The 27,844-nt window shown below is 41.3% G+C and overlaps 1 protein-coding gene and 1 long non-coding RNA gene across 2 annotated transcripts in view; one reads left to right on the top strand and one right to left on the bottom strand.

Moving 5' to 3' along the window:
* Positions 1 to 701: 701 nt before the first annotated feature.
* LOC124859659 (contactin-associated protein-like 4) overlaps positions 702 to 27,844 on the bottom strand; it is a 107,044-nt gene continuing 79,901 nt past the window's right edge. Inside the window, exons 19-24 of the mRNA XM_047352563.1 lie at positions 15,512 to 15,742; positions 11,979 to 12,112; positions 8,285 to 8,372; positions 6,877 to 7,086; positions 4,800 to 4,871; positions 702 to 1,227 (exon numbers count right to left, since the gene is read on the bottom strand). Coding sequence (XP_047208519.1) covers positions 1,037 to 1,227; positions 4,800 to 4,871; positions 6,877 to 7,086; positions 8,285 to 8,372; positions 11,979 to 12,112; positions 15,512 to 15,742 — 926 coding nt within the window. The 3' untranslated portion in view covers positions 702 to 1,036. The remainder of the gene's footprint in view (positions 1,228 to 4,799; positions 4,872 to 6,876; positions 7,087 to 8,284; positions 8,373 to 11,978; positions 12,113 to 15,511; positions 15,743 to 27,844) is intronic.
* LOC124859660 lies at positions 8,368 to 10,040 on the top strand. The gene is made up of 2 exons (XR_007036165.1): positions 8,368 to 9,102; positions 9,191 to 10,040. It is a non-coding gene; the product is annotated as an uncharacterized LOC124859660 (long non-coding RNA).

Raw genomic sequence — 27,844 nt, 5'->3', positions numbered from 1 at the left:
CTGATAAAAGCAGGAGCCCAAAAACTGATAGCCTCGTGGTGACAGACATTTATGTCAACAAATATTCAGTTTGGTCTCTTTATTTGAAAGTGTAGATCAAAGATGTTTAATGTGACTGATGAAATTCATAATGTAACAAAGGTAGTCAAGGGGTTCCACAAGGTTCTGTGCTTGAGACAGTATACTATTTTGTCTATGATTCTCTTTGCTACAATTATTAGGTTGGAAGCATTTGACAAATCCAATCTACTAATCAGATTACAAGGATATCTTCTTGACATAATGGCCTGTATGACTTCCAATACCATGGTATAAAAATAAACACCAAATAATAATTCAGATATATGGGAACACACCCTCAGGTGCAAATCTCTGTAATGGTAAAGCATTTGTGGAAAATCAAAGGGGGAAGAACAACAGTGATCCAAATAAAAAAGGGTAGTAAAGTTGAATAAGGTGTTTGGATCATTTTTATACACGGTCCTCGATTCTGCCTGCCCAGAATAAAATACCCCTTAGTTATTTAAATGAGTATTGATGTCAGTTATTGAGACGGCAAAAGTGAGGTGTTTCATAAGAACATTAATTTACACCGGCATTGCCTTAAACACAAAAACGTTCGAGGAAAAACACCTGATCACTGCAAGCACATACATTTCTCACAAACATTCACAGGGTAAACCCACAAAAGAAACTAAATACGTTTTTTTAAATTATAATGACAAGGCTTACTGGCTCCAAAGGTAAACATTTATAATACAAAACACTCCAAGTTCAACAAAAATGTTTTATCATTTCAATGAGACATATAAACAACTGTTTGGTATACAGTAAACTCTTTAAAATTTACATCATTATCCATTCACAGCTCTTTGACTGTTGTGACCCACACTTTTGCTTTTTTGATTGTTCAACATCACAAGCTGTATATAAATCACCATCTCATATCTGGTTGTTACACAAAACACTGAGAAATAACCAAATGTCTCTGTCTGTTTCTTCCTCAGGTCCAACACTGCCAGCTGGGAGCTTGCGTCTAAATAAAATATTCCTTCTGGTTTTCAGTCGGACCATACTGCGAGCTGGTCTGGCTGGCAAATTGCAATCCATTGTTATCTTCTGTTTTTTTCAGCTCCTGGTTTTGGCATGTTCTCTTTCTTCTGTACAGGAATCGGGCCAGTATGGCTAATGCAGATACAATCCCCAATATCACCACAGCTATCAGACCTTAAATGGAAAGAAAAAGGCCAAGGTTATAGCATTCAAAGCCAGTGTTCTTCTTTAAGGAGGAAATACAGGTTGACAGATTAATACCACTGTCTCACTATAACAACATTACTTATTCTAACATTGCACTATGCAGACACTTCACTCACCTCAGAATGTTTGATGCTTGAAAGAAAAAGGGAAACTGATAGCACCACTTACTGTTGGCTAATAAATATTTGACCACTGGGGGGCCCTCAGAGAGCCTAAAGACTGTAATTCCTAGATGATCTGTTGATCCTTAATTATGAAACAAAACAAAAAAAACACTAACTGCATTGTAATGCAAGCTTATTTCTATTAAATATTAAATTCAAACTTGGAAAGAGCTAACTTCTTATTGAAGTTGGAAGATTGAACTGTTCCTTTTCCCGGCAACACTCTCCAACTAATTCTGCAGGATCCCAAGGTGTTCTCAGGCCATAAGGAATAAGAATGGGTTTACTTTCACTGGGATGTGCCCAGAAAACCTCCCACCAAGGAGGATTCTGATCAGATGTCCAAACCACCTCATCTGACTCCTTTCAGTGCAAATAAGCAGCAGTTCTACTTCTATCCCCAACTGAATGACAGCCCTCCTCACCCTATCACTAATGTTGAGCACACATCCCGAAGGAAGCATATTTCAGCACCTTGTATCTAGGATCCTTGGGACATGATCAGTATCCCATGACCATACAGGTCCTTCTCAAAAAATTAGCATATTGTGATAAAGTTCATTATTTTCTATAATGTAATGATGAAAATTTAATATTCATATATTTTAGATTCATTGCACACTAACTTAAATATTTCAGGTCCTTTATTGTCTTAATACGGATGATTTTGGCAAAATTAGCATATTTCATCCGACCAATAAAAGAAAAGTGTTTTTAATACAAAAAACGTCAACCTTCAAATAATCATGTACAGTTATGCACTCAATACTTGGTCGGGAATCCTTTTGCAGAAATGACTGCTTCAATGCGGCGTGGCATGGAGGCAATCAGCCTGTGGCACTGCTGAGGTCTTATGGAGGCCCAGGATGCTTCGGTAGCGGCCTTTAGCTCATCCAGAGTGTTGGGTCTTGAGTCTCTCAACGTTCTCTTCACAATATCCCACAGATTCTCTATGGGGTTCAGGTCAGGAGAGTTGGCAGGCCAATTGAGCACAGTGATACCATGGTCAGTAAACCATTTACCAGTGGTTTTGGCACTGTGAGCAGGTGCCAGGTCGTGCTGAAAAATGAAATCTTCATTTCCATAAAGCTTTTCATCAGATGGAAGCATGAAGTGCTCCAAAATCTCCTGATAGCTAGCTGCACTGACCCTGCCCTTGATAAAACACAGTGGACCAACACCAGCAGCTGACACGGCACCCCAGACCATCACTGACTGTGGGTACTTGACACTGGACTTCTGGCATTTTGGCATTTCCTTCTCCCCAGTCTTCCTCCAGACTCTGGCACCTTGATTTCCGAATGACATGCAGAATTTGCTTTCATCCGAAAAAAGTACTTTGGACCACTGAGCAACAGTCCAGTGCTGCTTCTCTGTAGCCCAGGTCTGGGGAATGCGGCACCTGTAGCCCATTTCCTGCACACACCTGTGCACGGTGGCTCTGGATGTTTCTACTCCAGACTCAGTCCACTGCTTCCGCAGGTCCCCCAAGGTCTGGAATCGGCCCTTTTCCACAATCTTTCTCAGGGTGCGGTCACCTCTTCTTGTTGTGCAGCGTTTTCTGCCACACGTTTTCCTTCCCACAGACTTCCCACTGAGGTGCCTTGATACAGCACTCTGGGAACAGCCTATTCGTTCAAAAATTTCTTTCTGTGTCTTACCCTCTTGCTTGAGGGTGTCAATAGTGGCCTTCTGGACTGCAGTCAGGTCGGCAGTCTTACCCATGATCGGGGTTTTGAGTGATGAACCAGGCTGGGAGTTTTAAAGGCCTCAGGAATCTTTTGCAGGTGTTTAGAGTTAACTCGTTGATTCAGATGATTAGGTTCATAGCTCGTTTAGAGACCCTTTTAATGATATGCTAATTTTGTGAGATAGGAATTTTGGGTTTTCATGAGCTGTATGCCAAAATCATCCGTATTAAGACAATAAAAGACCTGAAATATTTCAGTTAGTGTGCAATGAATCTAAAATATATGAATGTTAAATTTTCATCATGACATTATGGAAAATAATGAACTTTATCACAATATGCTAATTTTTTGAGAAGGACCTGTAGATGAGAGCCTGAAAGATTTGCTTTTTGGTTCAGCTTTGTCTTCACCAAAACACACCAAACCAATGCCTGCATATCTTTGGATAAGGCACATGTCCATCTTCTACTCTACCCTTCTATCCTAAATGAACAAGAAACCAAGATACTTAAACTCTTCTGCTTGAGGAAAAGACAGACCCCCTAATCCACAAGGTGCAATCCACCTATTTCTGGTTGAGAACCATAACCTCTGACTTGGAGCAGCTGACTCACATCCTGTTCACTTCACACTTGACTGTGAACTGTTCCAGTCCAAACTCAGGATAATGACTTGTAAAAGACAAGAGAACCTGCCATTCTACTGAAATCGCCTTCCCTAAAGTCCTCAGACTCTGCCCCCTTACCCGAGGACATGAAGAATGGTTGAAGGAATTCTGTACTATGGTCCCTCCACTGCTCAGTCCAGGACTACAGTCCCCCATCTCAAACTCAAAACAGTCTGCGCTGGACCTGTTTTCCTTGCCTTCAGATGGTTTTCCAGAACTTCCTCCAGGCCAACTAAAATTCTCTCTTACTAGACTCCAAATTCCTCCCAAATCCAAATTTTTCCTTCTGCAATCTCAAAGGCCATAGTCATTCTGGTCATACAATGCTTGTCAGCTTCATCAGAAGTCCCCAGAGGCAACCAAACCCCGAAAGTTTCAGTCTTCAGCTTTACAGCTTCAATCACTATTGTTTTCCACCATTGGGTCTTCTAGTAACCACCACAACAAGCACTAACACCTTCAGACCACCTTCAGACCACAGCGCGTCTGGTGGCTGCATCTGCAATGGAAGCCCTCAAAAGGCCCATTATGATTCCATGTCGCCAACCACCTTTGAAACACAAGAGAAACCCTCCAGGAGTTAAAGTTTAATGAAATGGCATCCTCTTCCAGGCATTTCTAAGTCATTCTCACCACTTGCTAAAGTGTCTCAGTTCTGTCTGGCAACCTCCCAATTTATAAACCACCTTGTGCTCAGATATGATGATTGTTATGGATATCCCATGCGTAGCTAAAATGTTCAATAACAAAAATATGCCCTGAATTAGATTAGGAAGACCGTTCCTCCCAATCACACCCCTCCAAGCATCTTGAGCAATGAAGTTGCCCAGATGCAACCCCCCACTAATAGATAGTTTGGGGGACCATGGTGAGTTTTAATTTACAGAGGGTTTCTCACAATGAGTGGTTATAACAAGCATATATAATTAAAATATGAAGTTCATTATCAGAAATATTTAAGTCTCATGATTGTTTATAATGAGAGCACAACCCTGAAACTACTTTCTGGTGCAATACCTCCGATGAGAGCTGAGTCATTTTGGAGGGCATTCATTAAAGGCTGACCTCCTCCTATCGATCCAGATTGGTCTGCAGCACAGAGAAACAGAACAGATAATAGAAAGGAGATAAAAGAGCAAAAAGAAACACATTATTAAAGGATACATGCGCATGTCAAAGATTGCAGGAATTAAAATGAAGTCTGTGAATGTGTATGAGAAAAAATAAGATGAAGCTGAGCAATTTAAAAGAAAGTTCTTGTACTCGTCAACTTCCGCTTTTTCCGGGACAGTGTCGGGGGGGTCAGCAGACTTAGTAGATATGCTCAGACTTCCCCCTCCCCAGACACCTTCTCCAGCTTCTCCGGGGGGAGCCCAAGGAGTTCTCTGGCCACCTGAGAGACATAGTCCCTTCAACGTGTCCTGGGCCTTCTCCTGGTGGGATGTGCCTAGAACACCTCCTGGGGGAGTCGTCCAGGAGGCATCCAATACAGATGTCCAAGTCACCTCAACTGACTCCTCTCGATGTGGAGGAGCAGCGGCTCAACTCCGTGCTTCTCTCAGATGGCTAAGCTCCTCACCCTATCTATAAGGGAGTGCCAGGCCACCCTGTGGACGAAGCTAATTTCAGCTGTTTGTATCCAGGATTTCATTCTTTCGGTCATGACCGATCCATCTGTCGATCTCCCACTTTTAAAGGAAAGTTAAAATCTTTTTTATTGAAATAAAATCTGAGGTACCATTAGGTAGATTGCTCCTTCAAGCAAGGCAAACAGAAGAACTAACATCAGATTTTGTCGGGTTTAAATACATTTTCTCTTAACTTTGGCATTAATTCCGTCTGATGGCAGATTTAATAACTCAGAGAGATAATTAGAAAGAATGATCACATCCATAAAAAACTTTTGACTGAACTCAATTGTGTTTTTACTACCTGGAACCTCAAACAGAAGTTCCCCTTCAGACTGGCTCTTTTATCTTTATGCTTGTACTTTTGTAGTCTTCCTTAATTAAGGTTATTGAATCAGTCTTAGTTTGAACTAACCTAAACCTACCCTAACTATACCAGGGACAGAATCCCAATGAACCAAAGCCCCCAGGATTAGAGGGGTACTCAAGCCTTTCCACCAAGTTTAGATGGCAGTTCTTCAGAGGAACCATTCCTCTGGTGTCCAGCATGTTTGAGCAGCATCCAGAGGATACCAGCAGTGATGGATGCTGGGAAGTTGAAGAAGGATCCTTGTAATGCTTGGCTGTCTTTGAATGGTTCTAAAACAGTAGACATATACTGAGTGGCCAGAAGATATGCAACTTAGGTTTGGAAGAATGACTTTTGGTTTGGCTTCACATTATTAAGCAACTCTTTAAAAGCCAAAGGGGAATGGTGAATTGGAGATTATTACTGAAGAATCACTTTGAGGATCTCCTAAATCTGGTCATTATGTCCTCCACAGAAAAGAGAGACTCTGGGGATGGGGGGAATGTGAACCCATTACCATGACAGAGGTTGCAAAGTTAGTTAGAAGGCTCCATGGGAGAAGGGCCCCTGAAGTATAAGAATTCTGCACAAATATGTTGAAGGTTCTGGCAGTTATGTTTTTTGTGGTTAAAATGCATCTTTAATGTCCTATGGATGGCCAGAATAATATTTGTAGAGTGAAATAACATGGTGGTAGCCACACACCTCAATGTCCCTGAGAAGGTTTACTCTAATGTGTTGGTGTCATTTGTCAAGCCCCACATTCAGGATGCTCTGTGTAACTTATCCTGGCCAGGAGAAGTGGGCCAGAACGTTACTTTCACTAAGTTGAGGGGTTTTGGAGAAGGGCTCAAAGACTTGTGACTGATGGGAATAAATCTCAGATAAGCAGAAGATACAAAGGCAGAAATTCCATTTCATTGTTAGGGGGGGACAATAAACAAAGAGATTTCTCAAGAACATACAGCTTCTTTATGGCTGTTCCCGATTTGTATAAATTTAATAGGAAAGGATTTCCAAAGTTTTGAAAACTGTGCTTCTGACAGACCATCAGTGCTAGTGTTTGGAATAAGAATGAGCTGTAAAATCATGGAAGACAAAAATATTTTCCCCTAACCTGACTGGTGGTGTGTGTTTTCTGCTGCATTGGCTGAAGCTGAGCCACAACTGGACTGGATGACTGGACCCGTGACAACAACAGGGCTGGTGCTTGGTCGGAGAAGAGCAGCTTTCAGAGGGCTGATGGAGTTAAAGAGTATAGCAGATAGACAGCCAGTGAAACCCAGAGAGCCGAGCTGAGCCAGCTCTGGATCCAAATCTGGAGAATCTGCAGAGAAAAGTAGTGAAACATAGAGGATGAAGTATTTACTAGTTTTAAGTTTTGGTTCTCCAAGCAGAAATAAGGCAGAACCATCTATTTTATATGATCTGAACAAGTCCAGTAGTTTAATATAGCTGAAATCTGTAATCCATGTCTGAGATCAGGTGAAGCAAGTCTATGAAAATGTGACGTGTTGTTAGGAGGCGACGCAGGACCAAAGCACAAACAGGAGACAAAGTCACATGGTAAGTGAAAGGTTTTATTAATGTCTGAACTGAACTCGGGCAGGATAACTGGCAGGAACACGAGGCAAACAGGGATGTCAGCAGTGGATCCGGGGTAGAACAATGAAAACCAGAGTGTATAAGTACTGAGATAGGGTAGGAGAATGGACCAGTGAACAAGGAAGGTTAATTAGAAGAGATCAGGATCAGCTGTTGGGAGAGAGTACCTTAGGGAGATTGACTTATTAACATAGATGAGCAGGGAGTGCAGGGAGGCAGCAGAAAACATCCAAGTGGACTGAAACAAGCAAACGATAAGACTGGGAAGGAACACAAACAGGGAGGACCCAGATCTATAAGGAAATACAAACTAAAACCAGGAATCCAGGAAACTAACAAAACCCCAAACACCAGAATAAATCTAATAAACCCGAATAAACTGAAGTGCGTGGCAAAACTCAAAACCCCAAACACAGGCAGATTATGACAAAATTATGGCTCACATTACATTTTCTAATGTGTTTGTCAATTGCAGCGATGCACATGTGATAAAAAAAATAAATTAATTGAATGTTTAGTATTTAACTTGCAGATCACTAGTCAGCTCTGATTATGGAAAACCTCTTGATCATTAGTTGTTGGACTGGTTCATCACTACTTTGCATGAAAAAAACTGCGTCTGTAGAGGTTGACTGTATAAAGGGAAATTCTAAAAACACAAAATATCTTAAGAGTGGTACAGCCATTTAATGTTGTTTTAAGTTTTAACAGGTTCGCTGCATAATTATTATAAGAAAAAGCATCTTAGTGCTAGAGGGCTGGTTTAAATCAACTGGAAACTCTGTCATTACCACCATAAAAAAATATTTATTTGATAAACCTGATAAACTAAAACCTGCCTCTGATCAAAGTTTATCTAAGTGGTCTAGAGAATACAAAAACTCACATCTGCTGTATGTTTGTGCTGCTGACTCACTTACTGTGAAATCTGCCAAGAATCAGTGACCTTATGTCATTGAATTCAACACCAGAGGTCAGGTTGAAATTCTCTCTGTTATGCTGGTCAACCTAAAAGAAAATAGTAAGTTTTAGTACAACAAAACTTTTCAAAAAACACAAGCAATGCTGTTACTGTAGGCAGGGGCGGACAGGGACAATAATCCAGGCCAGGAATTTGATGCCATCCCAGGCCACCACCAGCAAATTAAAGCTAATTGTCGGGTTCTGGGTTGTCTGTATATTGTGCTTGCAACATTTCTTCAGTTTTTTTTAGTGCTGGAGTTTTCAGGCGCTGGGTGACAGGTGTGACTTATTCTGCTGATTGCATGGATGAGTACTTAAGCAGCAGGCTGCCAGCACTTCGACACCAGAATGTTTTGCCTTCAGTGGTAACAAGCTCAGCCACCTCTAATCTATGTTTTGTTTTTCAATCCAAGTAATTGTTTATGCTCCTTCACAGGCTGAAACCTAAATCTTGGATTTACCTTGCTGAACACAGACTTTGGTCCCAGAAGTTCTGGGCAATCAAGATTATCTACATTTTGAGGACTTTGTTTCCTAACGCCTGACTTTCATCTGGACTCAGATCAAGCTGGCAGCTTCCTGCTTCCTCCGTCTTCTGGACCAAGGCATAAGCGTACCCTGTCCACCCTCCAACGCAAGTATCTGCACATTGGATTTACTCCTGGTCTCACCAAGCCCACTCAAACAGCACCAGAGAAATCATCTGAACAAACCCTGCTTCGTAAACCTGGACCCCGAATCCCTCTACCCCTGGCGATCTGACTGCACCTATTTAGTAAGCTGTTTATCTGATTACTTTGGTTATCTTTTGTTAGCTCTGCATTATATTGGTTCTTTGTTTCACCAGTTCTCTTTCCCTACAGTTGGTGATACACCCGTTCACGTTCCTGATTATTTGCTGAAAACGAAACTCCATTTTACTGATTCGGTTTCTTCCGAGTGTACTTCTGTATGTGGGTCAGATGTATTTCGAAAACAATGACACTAACCACCAAGACTAAGTTAAATTGTGCACACTTTCAATGCATGACGTCTGCACAAGTCATCAACTGAATACCTACAAAATGTTTCTGCTGTGGGCAATATTATGAACCCAAATCACATTAACTGAAATTCATTTCACCTATATTATGCTATGTATAAACCATTTAAACTCACTAATATGACAGTAAATCATTTAACAAATGATTTGGAATTCTTTTATTTGTGTGATTTAGGCCCTACTGAAAAACAAATCCAAATTCTTTGAGTGAGGCTGGGAAAAATAATCAAATGGCTTCTCTTGGCTTTAATGTCTATTGCTGTACTTGTCTTTCCACATCTCTCTCTGTACTGCTGGCTGCTCTGCAAAATGAAATTAACTTAATTTTAAATATTTGTAATGAGTGAGGCACAACGTATTCTAAGACCATAGCCTGCAGGTGTGATTTGTGCTTAAATTGTACCTGAAGGTCCCCACCAACTCCAAACAGCTGCTTTCCACCACCTCCATGACAGCAGGAGCTCTTGCAGCACTGGTGCTGCTCCCTGTACTAACACTGCTTTCTTCAGCACCCTAATAAAGAGAATTTGAAATCCACCCATAATTTCCCATCTATTCAAATTGGCTATATTTACATTACAAATATTTTCTTTATTTCAACGGGATGTTACCTGGTTAAATAAAGGTTAAATAAAAAAACGGATTACAATATTTATATAATTTCTTGTGGAGTTTATGAAGGGAACACTAGAAGTGAATTCCTGGACATTTTTGCATTAAATATTAGCATATTGTGATAAAGTTCATTATTTTCTATAATATCATGATGAAAATTTAACATTCATATATTTTAGATTCATTGCACACTAACTGAAATATTTCAGGTCTTTTATTGTCTTAATACGGATGATTTTGGCATACAGCTCATGAAAACCCAAAATTCCTATCTCACAAAATTAGCATATCATTAAAAGGGTCTCTAAACGAGCTATGAACCTAATCATCTGAATCAACGAGTTAACTCTAAACACCTGCAAAAGATTCCTGAGGCCTTTAAAACTCCCAGCCTGGTTCATCACTCAAAACCCCAATCATGGGTAAGACTGCCGACCTGACTGCTGTCCAGAAGGCCACTATTGACACCCTCAAGCAAGAGGGTAAGACACAGAAAGAAATTTCTGAACAAATAGGCTGTTCCCAGAGTGCTGTATCAAGGCACCTCAGTGGGAAGTCTGTGGGAAGGAAAAAGTGTGACAGAAAACGCTGCACAACGATAAGAGGTGACCGCACCCTGAGGAAGATTGTGGAGAAGGGCCGATTCCAGACCTTGGGGGACCTGCGGAAGCAGTGGACTGAGTCTGGAGTAGAAACATCCAGAGCCACCGTGCACAGGCGTGTGCAGGAAATGGGCTACAGGTGCCGCATTCCCCAGGTCAAGCCACTTTTGAACCAGAAACAGCAGCAGAAGCGCCTGACCTGGGCTACAGAGAAGCAGCACTGGACTGTTGCTCAGTGGTCCAAAGTACTTTTTTTCGGATGAAAGCAAATTCTGCATGTCATTCGGAAATCAAGGTGCCAGAGTCTGGAGGAAGACTGGGGAGAAGGAAATGCCAAAATGCCAGAAGTCCAGTGTCAAGTACCCACAGTCAGTGATGGTCTGGGGTGCCGTGTCAGCTGCTGGTGTTGGTCAACTGTGTTTTATCAAGGGCAGGGTCAATGCAGCTAGCTATCAGGAGATTTTGGAGCACTTCATGCTTCCATCTGCTGAAAAGCTTTATGGAGATGAAGATTTCATTTTTCAGCACGACCTGGCACCTGCTCACAGTGCCAAAACCACTGGTAAATGGTTTACTGACCATGGTATCACTGTGCTCAATTGGCCTGCCAACTCTCCTGACCTGAACCCCATAGAGAATGTGTGGGATATTGTGAAGAGAACGTTGAGAGACTCAAGACCCAACACTCTGGATGAGCTAAAGGCCGCTATCGAAGCATCCTGGGCCTCCATAAGACCTCAGCAGTGCCACAGGCTGATTGCCTCCATGCCACGCCGCATTGAAGCAGTCATTTCTGCAAAAGGATTCCCAACCAAGTATTGAGTGCATAACTGTACATGATTATTTGAAGGTTGACGTTTTTTGTATTAAAAACACTTTTCTTTTATTGGTCGGATGAAATATGCAAATTTTGTGAGACAGGAATTTTGGGTTTTCATGAGCTGTATGCCAAAATCATCTGTATTAAGACAATAAAAGACCTGAAATATTTCAGTTAGTGTGCAATGAATCTAAAATATATGAATGTTAAATTTTCATCATTACATTATAGAAAATAATGAACTTTATCACAATATGCAAATTTTTTGAGAAGGACCTGTATTTTAAAATTTGCAGTACAACACAAAGCATGAAGATAGGTGTTGTAATGACCTCAGCTCGTCTGTATTGGATCATGTTGAGAGTTCTGTGAAGTTCTAATCAAGAGGAAATAAAACACTTTAAGATTTGTTTTTCAGCCGCCCAACAACACCCCCCCCCCACAAACACACACAGCCTATATTAAAAACCCTATTATTGGTGTCAGATTGTTGCTAAAGTCAGCCTCCAATGATTTTAAGGATAGAGCTGAAAACACAGACCTATTGAGGATAATGTGTACAGTTGTGTTACCTGTATAGTGACAGAGTTTACCAGTCTGCTGACAGAAACAGAATGCAGCTGTCTGTCTGCAAGATTCCTCACTTTGCTCCTTAGGATTTCTTCTTCTTTGCTACTTTCCAGTCTGTACCTCACCTCCAGCTGCTCTGCACTCACACAATGAAAACGTAACAAGACATTGTTATGGCCAAAAAAAAGTCAACACCAAACAAAAAAAGGTCACACTAATATTTCGTTGGACAGCCTTTAGCTTTGATCACAGCACGCATTCGCTGTGGCCTAGTTTCAACCCAGTGTTGCATTAATTTTTCACCAAGATCTTACATTGATGATGGAAGAGTCTGACTGCTGTGCAAAGCCTTCTCCAGCATATCCCAAAGATTCTCAATGAGGTTAAGGTCTGGACTCTGTGGTGGCCAATCCATGTGTGAGAATGATGTCTCATGCTCCCTGAACCACTCTTTCACAATTCTAACCCGATGAATCCTGGCATTGTCATCTTGGAATATGCCTGTGCCATCAGGGAAGAAAAAATCCATTGATGGAATAAACTGGTCATTCAGTATATTCAGGTAGTCAGCTGACCTCATTCTTTGAATACATAATGTTGCTGAACCCAGACCTCACCAACTGCAGCAACCCCAAATCATAGCACTGCCCCCACAGGCTTGTACAGTAGGCACTAGGCATGATGGGTGCATCACTTCACCTGCCTCTCTTCTTACCCTGATTTTTTTCCGGCCACATTTCTTCCTCGAAGACGATGGTTCCCCAATATCCTTCCAGTTTTTAATAATGCGTTGGACATTTCTTGACCCAATTTTGGTAGTTTCTGCAATCTCCCTAGATATTTTCTCTGCTTGATGCATGCCAGTGATTTGACCCTGAAACAGACTGACATCTTTTCCATGACCACAGGACAACTTCAACATGGTTGTTTAAGAAATGAGAAGCAACTCATTGCACCAGTTGGGGTTAAATAACTTATTGTCAGCTGAAACATAATCGCCCATGCAGTAATTATTCAATGGGAGGCTCGTACCTATTTGCTTAGTTAAATCCGACTTTGTTTTTGGCCAGTAGTGTATTAACATGTGACATAAGCACATACAATATTGGGATATTGTTATGAGTACAAAAGCTTACAAATTTTGACCTAAAATCTTTATAAGTTATTCTTCCTTTGTCTTTGTCTAGTTTTCTAGTTGTCTAGTTTTTTTGTAGAAGGCATGATTGTTGTAACACATTAGACATCCTTACACAAATCCGTTTGCTGAAGTGTTGAATCCTTAAATGGGTAGAAATTGCTCTGTGACCCTTTTAAGACTGATGGATGTTAAATACTTTGTTTCATTTGGAATTTGAATGCCCTTTGGATAGATACAACTAGAGTAGTAGAAATGTTTGGCCATAATATACACTTCCATGTTTGCCGGAAACCAAAGAGTATATCAGCAAAAACAACTCATGTCTGGTGTCAGGCATAATGGAGGGGGTTATGATCTGGATTTGTTATGCAGCCACAGCCGAACACCTCCGCAGATAAAAATATTCACAGGTCAAATGTGTGTCCATCTGTTTAACTCTTAAACCTTGCCCAAAATTAAAACTTCAAGAAATTTAAATTTATTGTTTATTATACTTTACAAAGGTGATACAGAGTGTACAGAATCATTAGAATCTAAACGATCTCAAACAACTTCATTGTTGTTTATGGACCGGCTACTTGTACTTGTAGAGTAATTGATAGAATGCACTGCAACTGTCCATGTATGGACATTTAATGAATAAATATAGTGAACAAGAGAGTAATTCAATCACAGATTGGAGTCCCCTGTTCATTGTTAGTTACCTTCTTGTCAGTTTTTCTGTTAGTCTGAGTCTTCCTTTGGCCTGGTTTTGCAAACAATTTAAGTTCTGCTACAACATTTTTGTATGTAAAATTTAATCAGTAATGAATTAAGAAAACTCAGGCCTTTAATTTGAGGATATTTATTCAGTGAAGAAAAATCTAATGTTAGGAAAAATGTTTCTCAACTAAACCACTTGTGGCCCATTTATCAGCCCTAAAATAGATATAACGAAAGATTTTGTATTAATTAATGCCTTTATTTTTATGTTGGTCACAGCCTATGGAAACCCTCTAGTTCCCTGGAAATTACATATGATGTCACACAGAGACCCATTTCTTTTACCCAATAGGCAAGCCATGGAGCCATATTTATCCTGATATTAAACACAGTCGGCAGGATGATAAGGGAGGTAAAGACAATATCCACAGCTCACCGTTAGAGAACTGGAGAAAGTGTGTGATATTGTAGTCACAAGGTCTCCACAACAAGATTTATATGTAATTTACATGCCAGTCAGTTGTTTGCGAGGCATGTCAGAAGAAAGCGTTTAATGACCATATGTGCTGTTGTAAGCACATAATAATCCTGCAACATTTATTTTAATGCTTGTAACGGGAAAAGGTAAATTGCAATTCCAAAAGTACCCCATTGACATATGCATCTGTTTTAAAGTATTGAAATTGTCAATAATTTGTCGCAAATGTGGCGAAAAAATACACTAGCTGGTATATAACTGTTCCAAAACCACAAAATATAATATATATGCTATTCTTTAAAGATACCTGGTGTAAACTGATGACAAACAGTACTGTATACAATAAAAAACATATACTGTTACTTTTTGACTGGTATAATACAGCAGGATACTTTCAACTATAGAATACGCGAATATCCCTTTCAGAATCAGAATCAACTTTACTGTCAAGTTTGTGCAGACAAACAAGGAATTTGACTCTGGTACACTTTGCTCTCAGTAATAAAGAATATATTTTTAAATGTACATATATACAAAATTGAGTTTACAATGTAATATAATGTGAGATCAGTCCGAATATGCATGGTGTTGTTCTGGAACTGTGACTGTCAAGTGTTCACCAGAGAATCAGCCTGGGGGAAGGAACTGTCTCTGTGGCAGCTGGTTTCAGCAGACAGTGCTCTGTAGCGACAACCTGAAGGTAAAAGCTGAAACAGTTTGTGTGCAGGGTGTGTGGGGTCTGCCGAGATTTTAGCTGCCCTTTTCCTGGCCCTAGACCTGTATAAGTCCGGGTTAAAGGGTAGCTATTTTGAAGAATCTAAAATATAAAAATGTTTACAGTTTTTCACACTTTCTGTTTACTGCATAATTCCATAGTTCACTGTTTTTTTCCCTTTGCCCTCACCTTTGCCCTCACCTTTCTCCACAAAAACATTTGTGTAGTAGAGAATTGGTAATAATTTTTTGGGGAGAATAATTAAAGTGCTGTGATTAAAATTCCTAACTGTGACTGCAACACTTATAATCAATACCTGTTTGCAGACCATATAGGTTTTCGTGTAATTTTATAGATCCATATCTACTGAATAATTGGGAAAATGTAGAGATTAGCAACAGCTTGGTAAAATACTTGAACCACTTTACAGCTAGCAAGCGTGATGTTCTAAAGCAGAATATGCATAACCTGTTAATCATACGAAACCTCCAAGAATTCTAACCTTGCTTGTTGAGCAGCAGAGCCAGGTACTCTCTGTGGTTAGAGACAACATAAAGTAACAAAGCAGGAATCTGGCTGGTCCTGAAACTCAGGGAAATGTTTTCTGCTCTCAGGTTCATGTTGGGCATAATGTGGGAGGACGGGGAGCTGCTGCTCCTGTTCGACTCATTCACCAGCTTCTCCTTGAAAATATATCTGATGGATGTCTCCGGCTTGAAGCTGATTGAGACATCTGTAGAGAGAGATCCAAAAAGCTGGATTACAAAACAGGTTTCACAATTTTGTGTAACTAGTCCATACAACGTTTGTGTTTTATAGTATTACGATTTAACTATACATGCTAGATTTGACTGTTCCATGTCCAGATAATTTTTCCACTCCTGCCCACCTCAACTGGCCTTGCTAGATTTTAAATGATTTAGCAAAATAATGTTGTAAAAATAAACCCTTAGTTTAGCCATTATAATGTGTTGGAGAACACATGGAGAACATGGAGTGAACTGTTTAAATTGGACTGCAGAACATGACACAAAAGAGATAAAGGTAAGATTTTAGAACCCCAGAATGAACCAGGGTTTCAGTTTATGCTACTGGCTGATTACAGTACTATTAAGAATCAATTGTCCATTGATGGTTTATGTTCCTTTCTTCTTTGCATTGTGAACTGGTTGTTTGAACACCTAGCAACTTCTGTTTTATGTTAGCTTTAGAACTAATTTATTTTTATTTCCAATTCCTCACAACATACCTTGGTTTTTATACATATACATCTACCATGAACTACATTAGGGCGTTGTTATTTTATTATTTATTAGTGTTTAAATTTCATTCTTCTTTGTCTCTTTTTACTATTATTATGCTTGAGTTCTCCAGACTGTCAAAAAACAATAACTGACAGAGACTAAGAGCTATTTGGCTATTAATTCCTGATAATCAGACTTATTCATTTTGATCAAAAATTCTCAACCCTATTAATAATTTCCCTTAGCACTTGTCGATAGCCAAACCACGTTATCTATTCTGGTGTCCTCTGGCAGGCAACAAAAGTTGTTGTGTGTGGCAAAAGTATTTCTTATTCATCGTATAAAACAATAAATAAATGAAAAAGCACCTCAATTGGTACTAGAATAGCAAAAAAAAAAGAAAAAAAAAAAAAGAATTTACTTAAGCTACATTCTAAGAAGAAAATCTGTTGCCTTAAATAAGAAAACTAGAATTAGAACCTAATAGAACACAAGAGGCAAGAGTACACTTTTTGCAAATCAATTAAAAAAGAAAAAACATAAGATCTTCAGAAACAAATGACAGTCACAGTATACTAACTAAAGATCCTAGAGAGAGAGAGAAAGAGAGAAAGAAGCAGAAATAAGGCCCCCAATCACACACATCACTTTAGAGTCCCAGTCTGCACCTCACTTTGTGTTCTTGTGTGAGCCGCACAAAAAAAGTTTTTGGAAAATGAATAGATGCCACACATTTGCATTGCAAAAAAAATACCCAAGATTAAATGTAAGACCTGGAAGAACAGAAAGAGTTTAAATATACAGGTCCTTCTAAAAAAATTAGCATATTGTGATAAAGTTCATTATTTTCCATAATGTAATGATGAAAATTTAACATTCATATATTTTAGATTCATTGCACACTAACTGAAATATTTCAGGTCTTTTATTGTCTTAATACGGATGATTTTGGCATACAGCTCATGAAAACCCAAAATTCCTATCTCACAAAATTAGCATATCATTAAAAGGGTCTCTAAACAAGCTATGAACCTAATAATCTGAATCAACGAGTTAACTCTAAACACCTGCAAAAGATTCCTGAGGCCTTTAAAACTCCCAGCCTGGTTCATCACTCAAAACCCCAATCATGGGTAAGACTGCCGACCTGACTGCTGTCCAGAAGGCCACTATTGACACCCTCAAGCAAGAGGGTAAGACACAGAAAGAAATTTCTGAACGAATAGGCTGTTCCCAGAGTGCTGTATCAAGGCACCTCAGTGGGAAGTCTGTGGGAAGGAAAATGTGTGGCAGAAAACGCTGCACAACGAGAAGAGGTGACCGGACCCTGAGGAAGATTGTGGAGAAGGGCCGATTCCAGACCTTGGGGGACCTGCGGAAGCAGTGGACTGAGTCTGGAGTAGAAACATCCAGAGCCACCGTGCACAGGCGTGTGCAGGAAATGGGCTACAGGTGTCACATTCCCCAGACCTGGGCTACAGAGAAGCAGCACTGGACTGTTGCTCAGTGGTCCAAAGTACTTTTTTCGGATGAAAGCAAATTCTGCATGTCATTCGGAAATCAAGGTGCCAGAGTCTGGAGGAAGACTGGGGAGAAGGAAATGCCAAAATGCCAGAAGTCCAGTGTCAAGTACCCACAGTCAGTGATGGTCTGGGGTGCCGTGTCAGCTGCTGGTGTTGGTCCACTGTGTTTTATCAAGGGCAGGGTAAATGCAGCTAGCTATCAGGAGATTTTGGAGCACTTCATGCTTCCATCTGCTGAAAAGCTTTATGGAGATGAAGATTTAATTTTTCAGCATGACTTGGCACCTGCTCACAGTGCCAAAACCACTGGTAAATGGTTTACTGACCATGGTATCACTGTGCTCAATTGGCCTGCCAACTCTCCTGACCTGAACCCCATAGAGAATCTGTGCGATATTGTGAAGAGAACGTTGAGAGACTCAAGACCCAACACTCTGGATAAGCTAAAGGCTGCTATCGAAGCATCCTGGGCCTCCATAAGACCTCAGTGCCACAGGCTGATTGCCTCCATGCCACGCCGCATTGAAGCAGTCATTTCTGCCAAAGGATTCCCGACCAAGTGTTGAGTGCATAATTGTACATGATTATTTGAAGGTTGATGTTTTTTGTATTAAAAACACTTTTTTTTTTATTGCTCGGATGAAATATGCTAATTTTGTGAGATAGGAATTTTGGGTTTTCATGAGCTGTATGCCAAAATCATCCGTATTAAGACAATAAAAGACCTGAAATATTTCAGTTAGTGTGCAATGAATCTAAAATATATGAATGTTAAATTTTCATCATTACATTATAGAAAATAATGAACTTTATCACAATATGCTAATTTTTTGAGAAGGACCTGTAATTGCTCTGGCTCCCAGTAAGGCGGCTGCCTGTGCGCAGGGTGGAGGGTGTCTCCCCATTGTCCCTGACCGAGTGAGTGGGCTGGAGACTGTGGTAGCTGGGGCTTTATGAGCTGGACGTGTGGGTGAGTGGATGGGTGGGGCAGAAATAGGTCTGGGGTTGGGAGGGGGTTAAGGGATTTGGGAAATGCCCAGGTGGGCAGCGAGAGTTTGGAGGCTGGGTGCACCCATCAGGGCGCGCGTGGTGCCTGGGGTCCTGGCATGTTTCTGAGTTCTGGGCTGATGCTGGAGGGCTTGCTTTCTTTGCTGGCTTGGGTCCTCAACAAATAATCTCATCTGGATTGAGGGGGTGGGGTTGTGGAGTGCTGTACGCTCTGCAGGGACTCCCCCCTGGTGTCTTTGGGGATCTCAGGGGGATTCCTGGCCTCAGTTGGTGCTGCATTGATGTGGGCATGGATGGGACAAGAGGGTTCCAGTTCGCACCCAGGGGGATTTGTGCTGGCGCCTATACCCTCCTCTCTAACATATGCAACCCATGGACATTCCAGGCATGGGTCAGCACCATGCAGTGCCCCTATCCACTATGTTGGGCCCCATCCTGCACATTCAATTTAATAATATAGAGACACTTGGGGTTTTGAGGTTGGAGTGGGTTAGACTGTGCTGTCAGTAAGCAGTCCGGTCTTGTACATCCCAGCCCCAACCGCAATTTAAATGCACTTTAGACATACACATCTGCATGCTTTGCAACACCATGAGCAGGCGGAGGGTTAGGGGGACTCAGGGGTCACTGCATGGCCTTCTTGCTCCTGACTGGGTTCCTGTGCTGGTTGGTGTGGGATCTGGTATGGGGGAGGGCCGGTGGGGGACTGTATTGCTTGTTATGGTGTTGTGTGGGTGCACAGGCCATGTCTTAGAGTGGTGGTCTCCCGTGGGATCTGTCGGACTACCCATTAGCCGCAGTGGCTATGCTGAGCTGTGGGGGACATCCTTCCCTATTGGCCTACCAGGGGCCAGCTCGCCAGGTTGGTTGATAATGTTCCCTTGGCTCGTGCTTGAGTGGTCTTGCTGCCAGGGGTTGGTGAGGGCCCACCAGAAGCACTGGGTGCCAGGGCGTATGGCTGCCCTCGGGTGATGCCTTGTGTTTATCTGCCTGGGATTGCTGTGGCCTTCTGCAGCAGAGTCCTTTTCCTTTGGTGCACTTGGATGCTGTGTGTTGCAGGTCATTCTCACCACTCTAACAACTGTCCAATTCCAGGTGACAAACTTGTTCATATTCACCCACTCAACACATACACACTGATTTCTACATATACAAGTGTATTAGGTTTATCACCAGGAACCAGACATTGGTTGATTCATATTAGACTAAATTACTCATACTCGTCGCCTTCCACTTCATCCAGAACAGGGTTGCAGGGTCAGCAGACTCAGCAGAGATGCCCAGACTTCCCTCTCCCGACACCTCCTCCAGCTCCTCCGGGGAGAGGCCAAGGCATTCCCAGGCCAGCCAAGAGACATAGTCCCTGCAATATGTCTTGGGTTGTCCCCTGAGCCTATTCCTGGTAAGATGTACTGGTAACACCACCCGGAGTTGCATCCAGGAGGCATCCGATACAGATGCCTGAGCAACCTCAACTGACTTCTCTCGATGTTCAGTAGCAGCGGCCCCACTCCGAGCTCCTTACCTCGAACACTAAGGGAGTGCCTGGCCACCTTGCGGAGGAAGCTCATTTCAGCTGCTTGTATCCAGGTTCTCGTTCTTTCGGTCATGTCTCAAAATTCATGCCCATAGGTGAGGGTAGCAACATAGACAAACTGGTAAATTGTGAGCTTTGGCTTTCAGCTCAGCTCTCTCTTCACCACAACGGATCGGCACAGCGTCCTTATTACTGCGGCAGCCGAAATACATGAACTCCTCCACTTGGGGCAGGAGCTCCCCTCCAACCTGAAGAGGGCAGGCGAGAACCATGTCCTCGGACTTGGAGGAACTGATCCTAATCCCAGCCGCCTCACACTCATTTGCGCACTGCCCTACTGTATGCTGTAGGTAGGTCTTGGCTAGAGGGGTCCAGCAGGACCATATCTGCACAAAAAAGAGACGAAATCCACTGGTCCCCAAACCAGACCCCCTCTGGCCCTTGGCTGCGTGTAAAAATCCCCACCACGAAAATTATGAACAGAGCCGGTGACAAAGGGCAGCCGGAGACCAACATGCACTGGGAACAGGTGCCTGCAATGAGGACCAAACTCCTGCTTTGCATGTGCAGAAACCGTATGGCCCCTAATAAAGGGTCCCCTAGTCCATACTCCTGGTGCGCCCCCCACAAGGCACCATGATGGCCAGAGTTGAATGCCTTCTCCAGGTCCATAAAAGGTATGTGAAAACTCCTGTGAACCCTCGAGCACCATGTCGAGGTTTAGAGCTGGTTCAGTGTTTCACATCCTGGGACAAAAACCACACTGCTCGTCCTAAGCCAAGGTTCAACTATCGACCGGATTCTCCTCTCCAATACCCTGGCATAGACCTTACCAAGGAGGCTGAAGAGTGTGATCCCCTGTTATTAGAACAGTCCATGGTCTGCAGGTCCAGAGGCACTGTCCCCCACCACCATGCAATGTTGAAGAGGCATGTCAGCCATGACAGCTCCACAACATCCAGAGACTTGAGGTACTGCTTGGCCTCACGGTACCCGTTAGCCGCCTCAGCAGTACCACAAGCCAACCGATACTACTACTTCTTCAGCTTGACGGCATCACTTACTGCCGGTGTCCACCACCGGGCTTTGGGATTGCCACCACAACAGGCACAGGCACAGACCTTAGTGCCACAGCTACGGGTGGCAGCAGTCGGAGAACATAGTCCACTCGGACTCTATGGGCCTGATCTTGAAAAGATTTGCATGTACAAAACTGCACGCAAACCTCTTTGCCTCAGCAAAGCTGATCTATAAACAAGATGATAATCGGTTTACGTGTGCAAAATCAGTGGAACTGCGGGCGCAGACATTTTAGCGTGTCTGCCTTCATGAATATGCAAAACATATGATAATGACCCAAACGCGCTAATTCATGGGAGGAGGATATGCAAATCTCATTCCTTACCACCCGCAATGCGATTTTCAAAGCCTGAAACAGTTTGCGGGCACGTTTGAAATGCAGGTGATAAATGGGATGCAAAAATGTCTGCTCTCAAGAATGACAGATGACAGGGAGAGAGAATCTTTTGTACATGTGCCAACAGATTTGGGTTGTTAAAAATAAAGATATTAAACATAGATGAAAATAGAGGATTCTAAGTAGGATTATCTAAGCTCTGATTTAGAGCCAATCACAAACAAAAGCCATGATATTTCTTCAATGGTAAAACTCCTTGCAACACTTCATTCAACATCATTCCAGCGTAACATCGCTGTCAATGATCATCAGCTGAACGCGCACAAACCTTTAATGTGAAAATGCGCACATTACGGATCAAGCTCGCACAGCCTGTAATCGCACATCATGTAAAAGACCCACTGTTCTTTGATGTTGATAATATAATTAATAGGAAAGAAATAAAGACATTATAAGGCAGATTAAATCCTTAATTTGCAAACTGGATGCTAAAATCACTTCTTAACAGGTGAAAAATCACCATTTTAACTCAGCTTTTCCATGTGGTGACAAAAACAGTGTGTGCTTTAACCGTGTAACATTATGTCACTGCAGGGCAGTCGGAGCTGGATCAGTTTGATTACGTTGTTTAAATATGAAGACATGCCAGGGGAGGGTTTTTTTTATGCAGTAAAAAATAATTTTGTGTCACCAAAAAACTATTGACATAATCCAACACGTATATCGTTAAAATATTGGCAAAACAAACAAAACAAATTAAGTAAAATCATTGGAAAATATTTTATTTTTACATACATAAATACTTAACTTATTAACTTTTTTGCAGGACAGATATGTGATGCTATGTTTTAAAATTAGCAAAGCTATAACATACAGATTGCTAACTCTTACAAAAATCTATATTTATGTTGCAAATATTACGTGCAGACTTAAATATTGTGGCTGTTTATGATAAACTACGAACTCTTCAAACATATACTCTCAAAAAAACAACAGAAAAAAACAACAGAACCCGGTGAGTCTCCGAAAATAATTAAAAGATCACGGCAGACAAATTAATTAACAGACATACAGTATATTTATATTTATTTATATTTTATATTGTTGTAAGAATTATGATTATTGATTAATTAATATTCATCAAGAATTATAATTTAAAATCATAATTTGAATTTTTTTTTTTCTTAACCAAAAATCATTACTTACAAATAGAAATCAGAGATGTCCTCTGGTTTATTATGGGCTCAAAGCTCTTTAATAATTACAATTAGATATTCATCATTAGTAATTCATAAATTATTAACCAAAACCACAAAATGTCACTGTTTATTCAACCGCTTCACTGAAGGTGGGGGAACTTCAACCTTGTTTTGACAGATAAATCACTCTTGCACAAAATAAACACAAATGCTTCTCTTAATAATATATATGAAGATTTATTGAAGCCAAATAATCCTGATATACCATTATTCTGGTCCAAAAACCTTCACCTAAAACTAACAAGCACTATTCTATACAAAGGGGATAAAAATGACTACCTAACAATAATAATGAAAGAAAAATATATGCGCATTTAGTGTCTATGAAGATCAAACCAGCAGTTTTATGGACAAAATGTGCAATTTGGGTTAAATGGAAAGAGAAGCCCTCCTGGTGTGCTGATGTCTCGATTGCAGCGGTCAGCTGATGAAACGTTGGGGCCACGCCTTTTTGGCCACAACCAGCTGAATGCCCCAAATCTCGAACAAAGATTAATAAAACTCTGAGGCAGGACCTCAGTGGATAAACTCCAGTAATAAAAACAGGAACAACGGAGTGGTGAGGCGAGGCCCAGACCGCAATTGCTTTGAATGAAAACTTTTAAAAGTCCAACTTCTAACTCCTGGCTGATTTGGGATCAGCCGGACAAAAACATGAACACGCACGATTCAGTAGCGCTTGCACAGCAAATCAAAACACAGCTTAGTCAAGTCAAGTCAAGTTTATTTATGTAGCGCTTTTCAGCAACAAGGCACTCAAGGCGTTGTACATAGGAAAATAATTACAGTGAGACAGAAAATCAAACAACAGAGGTAATTTAATAAAACAAAAATGAAATTAAGAGAATAGAATGATGGATAAGAAAATGGACTGAAAATGTAACTAATAATGTTTAGATGGCCCAGTCAAAGGCCACTCTGAACAAATAAGGTTTTAATCTTGACTTAAAGCAACTTAGGGTTTCGGCACCTTTACAGTTTTTTGGGAGTTTATTCCGGATTAGTGGAGCATAAGAACTAAAATATGCTTCTCCATGTTTGGTTCTGGTTCTGGGTATGCAGAGTAGATTTACGCCAGAAGACCTGAGAGGTCTGGGTGGTTGATACACTGACAACAAGTCTGTAATGTATTTTGGTGCTAGTCCATCACTACACTCAGGATTCGAGCCTGACTGGTGGTTTCTAGCTGTATTAACTGAAGCTGTGTGCTAACTTTTAAACACTCTTCCTTTGGTCCAAAGATTATTACTTCAGTTTTGTTTTGATTCAGCTCAAGAAAATTTTGGCCCATCCATGCATTGATTTCTTCTAAGTATTTACCCAGCGCTTGAATGGGTTCATAGTCACCTGGTGACATCGTAACGTATAGCTGTGTGTCGTCTGCATAGTTATGATAACTTACGTTGTTGTTTATCAAAATCTGAGTTAGGGGGAGCATGTAGATATTGAATAGGAGGGGCCCTAAGATGGTCCCTTGGGGAACGCCACAAGTGATTTTTGTGCTCTCTGATGTAAAGTTACCTACTGACACAAAAAAGTCCCTGTCCTTCAAGTAGGATATTTAAACCAATTGAGTGATGTACCAGAAAGGCTGACCCAGTTTTCCAGGCACTCTAATAAAATGGAGTGATCAACAGTGTCAAATGCTGCACTAAGGTCCAATAAGGTCCAGCACTGTGGTTCTTCCACAGTCTGCATTTATACGGATGTCATTGAACACCTTGACAAGAGCAGTCTCTGTACTGTGGTGAGCAGGAAGCCTGACTGAAAGACATCGAAGCGGTTGGTCGTTGTTAGGAAGTTGTTTAACTGTTGAAACACAGCTTTTTCAATAATCTTACTGATGAAGGGGAGGTTTGATATACGCCTGTAGTTCTGTAGTAGCAGCTTGTCCAAGTTGCTCTTTTTCAATAGAGGTTTGATAATTGCTGTTTTCAGGGGCTGGGGGAAAACACTTGACAAAAGGAGCGTGTTTATTATTTGTGTTAAATCGGACGTTATTACGGCAAAGCTTTCTTAAGGAAAGCTGTGGGTAAAACATCGAGACAGCAGGAAAAAGAGGTTGGTGTACGATTTCTTTTAAGTTTTTGTTGTTTATTTGGTGAAATTGGGAAATTTTGTCAAAATCATTTATAGTTGGAGACAACATTGGTACTGGAGTTGATGTGGATGTGCTGACTGACTCTCTGATCTTTTGGGTTTTTTCAGTGAAGAAGTTAGCAAATTTATTGCAGGACCTGGTAGAGTGGAGTTCAGATGCTACAGTTACAGGAGGGTTTGTTAGCCTTTCGACCGTGGCAAATAATGCACGAGCATTGTTAATGTTTTTGCTGATGATCTCAAAAAAGAAAGATTCCCTTGCATATTTCAGTTGTAGGTTATATGTGTATAGTGTCTCTTTATAGATAATATAGTGAACCTGGAGTCCAGTCTTTCGCCACCTGCGTTCAGCTTTTCGACACTCCTTTTTTCACTTATGACTGGTGGAGCACTTGGAGACATTTTTTTCCCAGAAATGACTTTCACTTTAATCGGAGCAATTGAATCAATGGTGTCCGAGATTTTAGAATGAAAGTTTTCTACCAGCTCATCTACAGTGTTACAGGGCAAAGAGGAGGTATGCATTTTCTTATCATGTCTCTTTGGCAAACTGAGTCATCGTAGATGATGCTTTCAAAAATAACAGAAAAGTGGTCAGATAGGGCAACATCAGTTACAGACACCTTGGAAATGTTTAGACCCTTAGTGATGATCAGGTCCAAAATATGTCCCTGTTTGTGCGTTTGCTGTTTAACATGTTGAGTCAAACCAACATTTCTAAGAGTGTCACATAGATCTATTGCACTTCTGTCTTCAGGATTGTCCATGTGAATGTTGAAGTCTCCCACAATAATTAAACAGTCATAATAAACACAAATCACAGATAAAAGCTCATTAAAATCACTGAAAAAGTTTGTTTTGGACTTAGGAGGCCTGTAAATATTCAAGAACATGGTTCGGACCGGGCTCTTCACCAGGAAAGCCAAATATTCAAAAGAGTCAAATTTGCCCAGAAATACTTTTTTACACTTTAGTAAATCTTTAAACAAAGTGGCCACCCCTCCACCTTTTCTTTGCTGTCTGCTCTCACAAAGAAAATTGTAGTTCGGAGGCATCAACTCTATCAGAATGGGAGCTTCATTAAATTCATGTAACCATGTTTCTGTTAAAAACATAACATCAAGATTGTGGTCAGTAATGAAGTCATTGATTAAAAATGATTTTCCTGACAGAGACCTAATGTTCAGTAAAGCCAGTTTATATGACTTAGTTGCTGATATTAACTCTGTGTCTGGTTATACCTGACAGTTTATGGCTTTTTTTGATTGTTTATTACTGTCTCTTATCCTTTTGTCTTTGTTCTTTCTTTCACGTATAAGCACAGAGGTTTTACAACTATCTCCTATTAGGGGCCCAAGTTTTTACTGGACATGCTCATTTCTGATAGAGTTACCACTGGGGCTCAGACTGTATCACAGAGAAGTGATTTGAAGGTCCTGATTAGGAGGAGATAGATTAGGAGGTGGTGGACGTCTGCGGCATTTGGAAGATGTTGCTTTAGTAGCATGGCCTCGGCCATGGGGTGGGGGTTGAATGGAGAAGATGTCAGAGCCATTTGGGTCCCGATTTTAAGACCTCCTTTCATGTCATCAGAATCCAGTAAAGCAAAAGGCAGGCTCAGTGGGGAGATGGGAGAGTTCTGTGCGGTCTGGGTCAGGGTCTGGGGTGAGGGGGGTTTACTGGGGGTGTCGGTCTGGGTCTGGGTTTTGGGGGATGGGGGTACAATGGGGGGGTCCACCTCTCCAGTGGATTTTGACGGGGAGACCTTTTGTGATGACCTCTCTTTCTCAGCCAACTGGCTGGTTGTCTCTGCTGGAGCTGTTGGAGGCAGCGTTATCATTGTTGTTGATACTCCATGTTCTCTACTGAAGGTTGAAGCTGCTGGCGGATTATTTATTGAATAGAAGAGATTAGATGTGAGACGTCTGGCCCCTGGCTTGTTCAAACAGAAACCATCTTGCTTGAAGAGTTGTCTTTTTTCCCAAAAAATATTAAAGTTGTCGATGAAGTTCACAGATGTGGTAGCACATGCTTTTTTCAACCACTTATTAATCATCAGAAGTCTTGAAAAAATCTCATCTCCACAGAAAATCGGTGCAAAGGGTCTGCTGAGAAACACCTTGATATTGAGACCTCCAACAATATTAAGAAGACCAGTGAAATCCTCCTTCAGTCCTTCTGATTTTTTCTTAGCCACGTCATCCATGGCTCCACACTGTATAATAAGGTTTTCTGGAGACGGGCGCTTTTCTGTGATCGCAAGAATATTCTCTGAGATATCAGACACAACGTTACTGGTAAAATCATAACTTCTGTGTTTTTCTTGTTGCAGAAGTTTTTAATCCCATCCACAGCTGTGTTGCCCACCATTAGGGTTCTTGGTCCGGTGGTGCGCTTTTGCTCTGGCAATTTAGGAGAAGACTGTTTAGAGTGAAGGTTGTTCTCAAACCTTTTATTGTTCTCAGAAGATGGATTATTTTCTTGGTTTTCATTCTGTAGTGGAGCAAATCTGTTTTGGAGTGGAATTCCATTATTTCCAGCTGTCTCACTCCTATCAGTTGCTGTGACAGCAGCTCGCTGTCAAAGTCTCCTTTTCCCAGGGGAAACGGGGGCATTTCTCTGTAATTCTGGCCATTCTAATTTATTTAATTGCCGAGATCTTCCAGTGAGTCGTCCACCTTGATTTTTTGGACATGCACCTAAAACATGCCAGGGGGGTCTGCCGGTAGGTTTATTCTCAGTGTTCT

The sequence above is a fragment of the Girardinichthys multiradiatus genome, chromosome 22, assembly GCF_021462225.1.
Source record: "Girardinichthys multiradiatus isolate DD_20200921_A chromosome 22, DD_fGirMul_XY1, whole genome shotgun sequence".
Taxonomy (NCBI): Eukaryota; Metazoa; Chordata; class Actinopteri; order Cyprinodontiformes; family Goodeidae; genus Girardinichthys; species Girardinichthys multiradiatus.
Note: the sequence above shows the minus strand (reverse complement) of the source record. Positions and strands in the feature narration are given on the sequence as shown.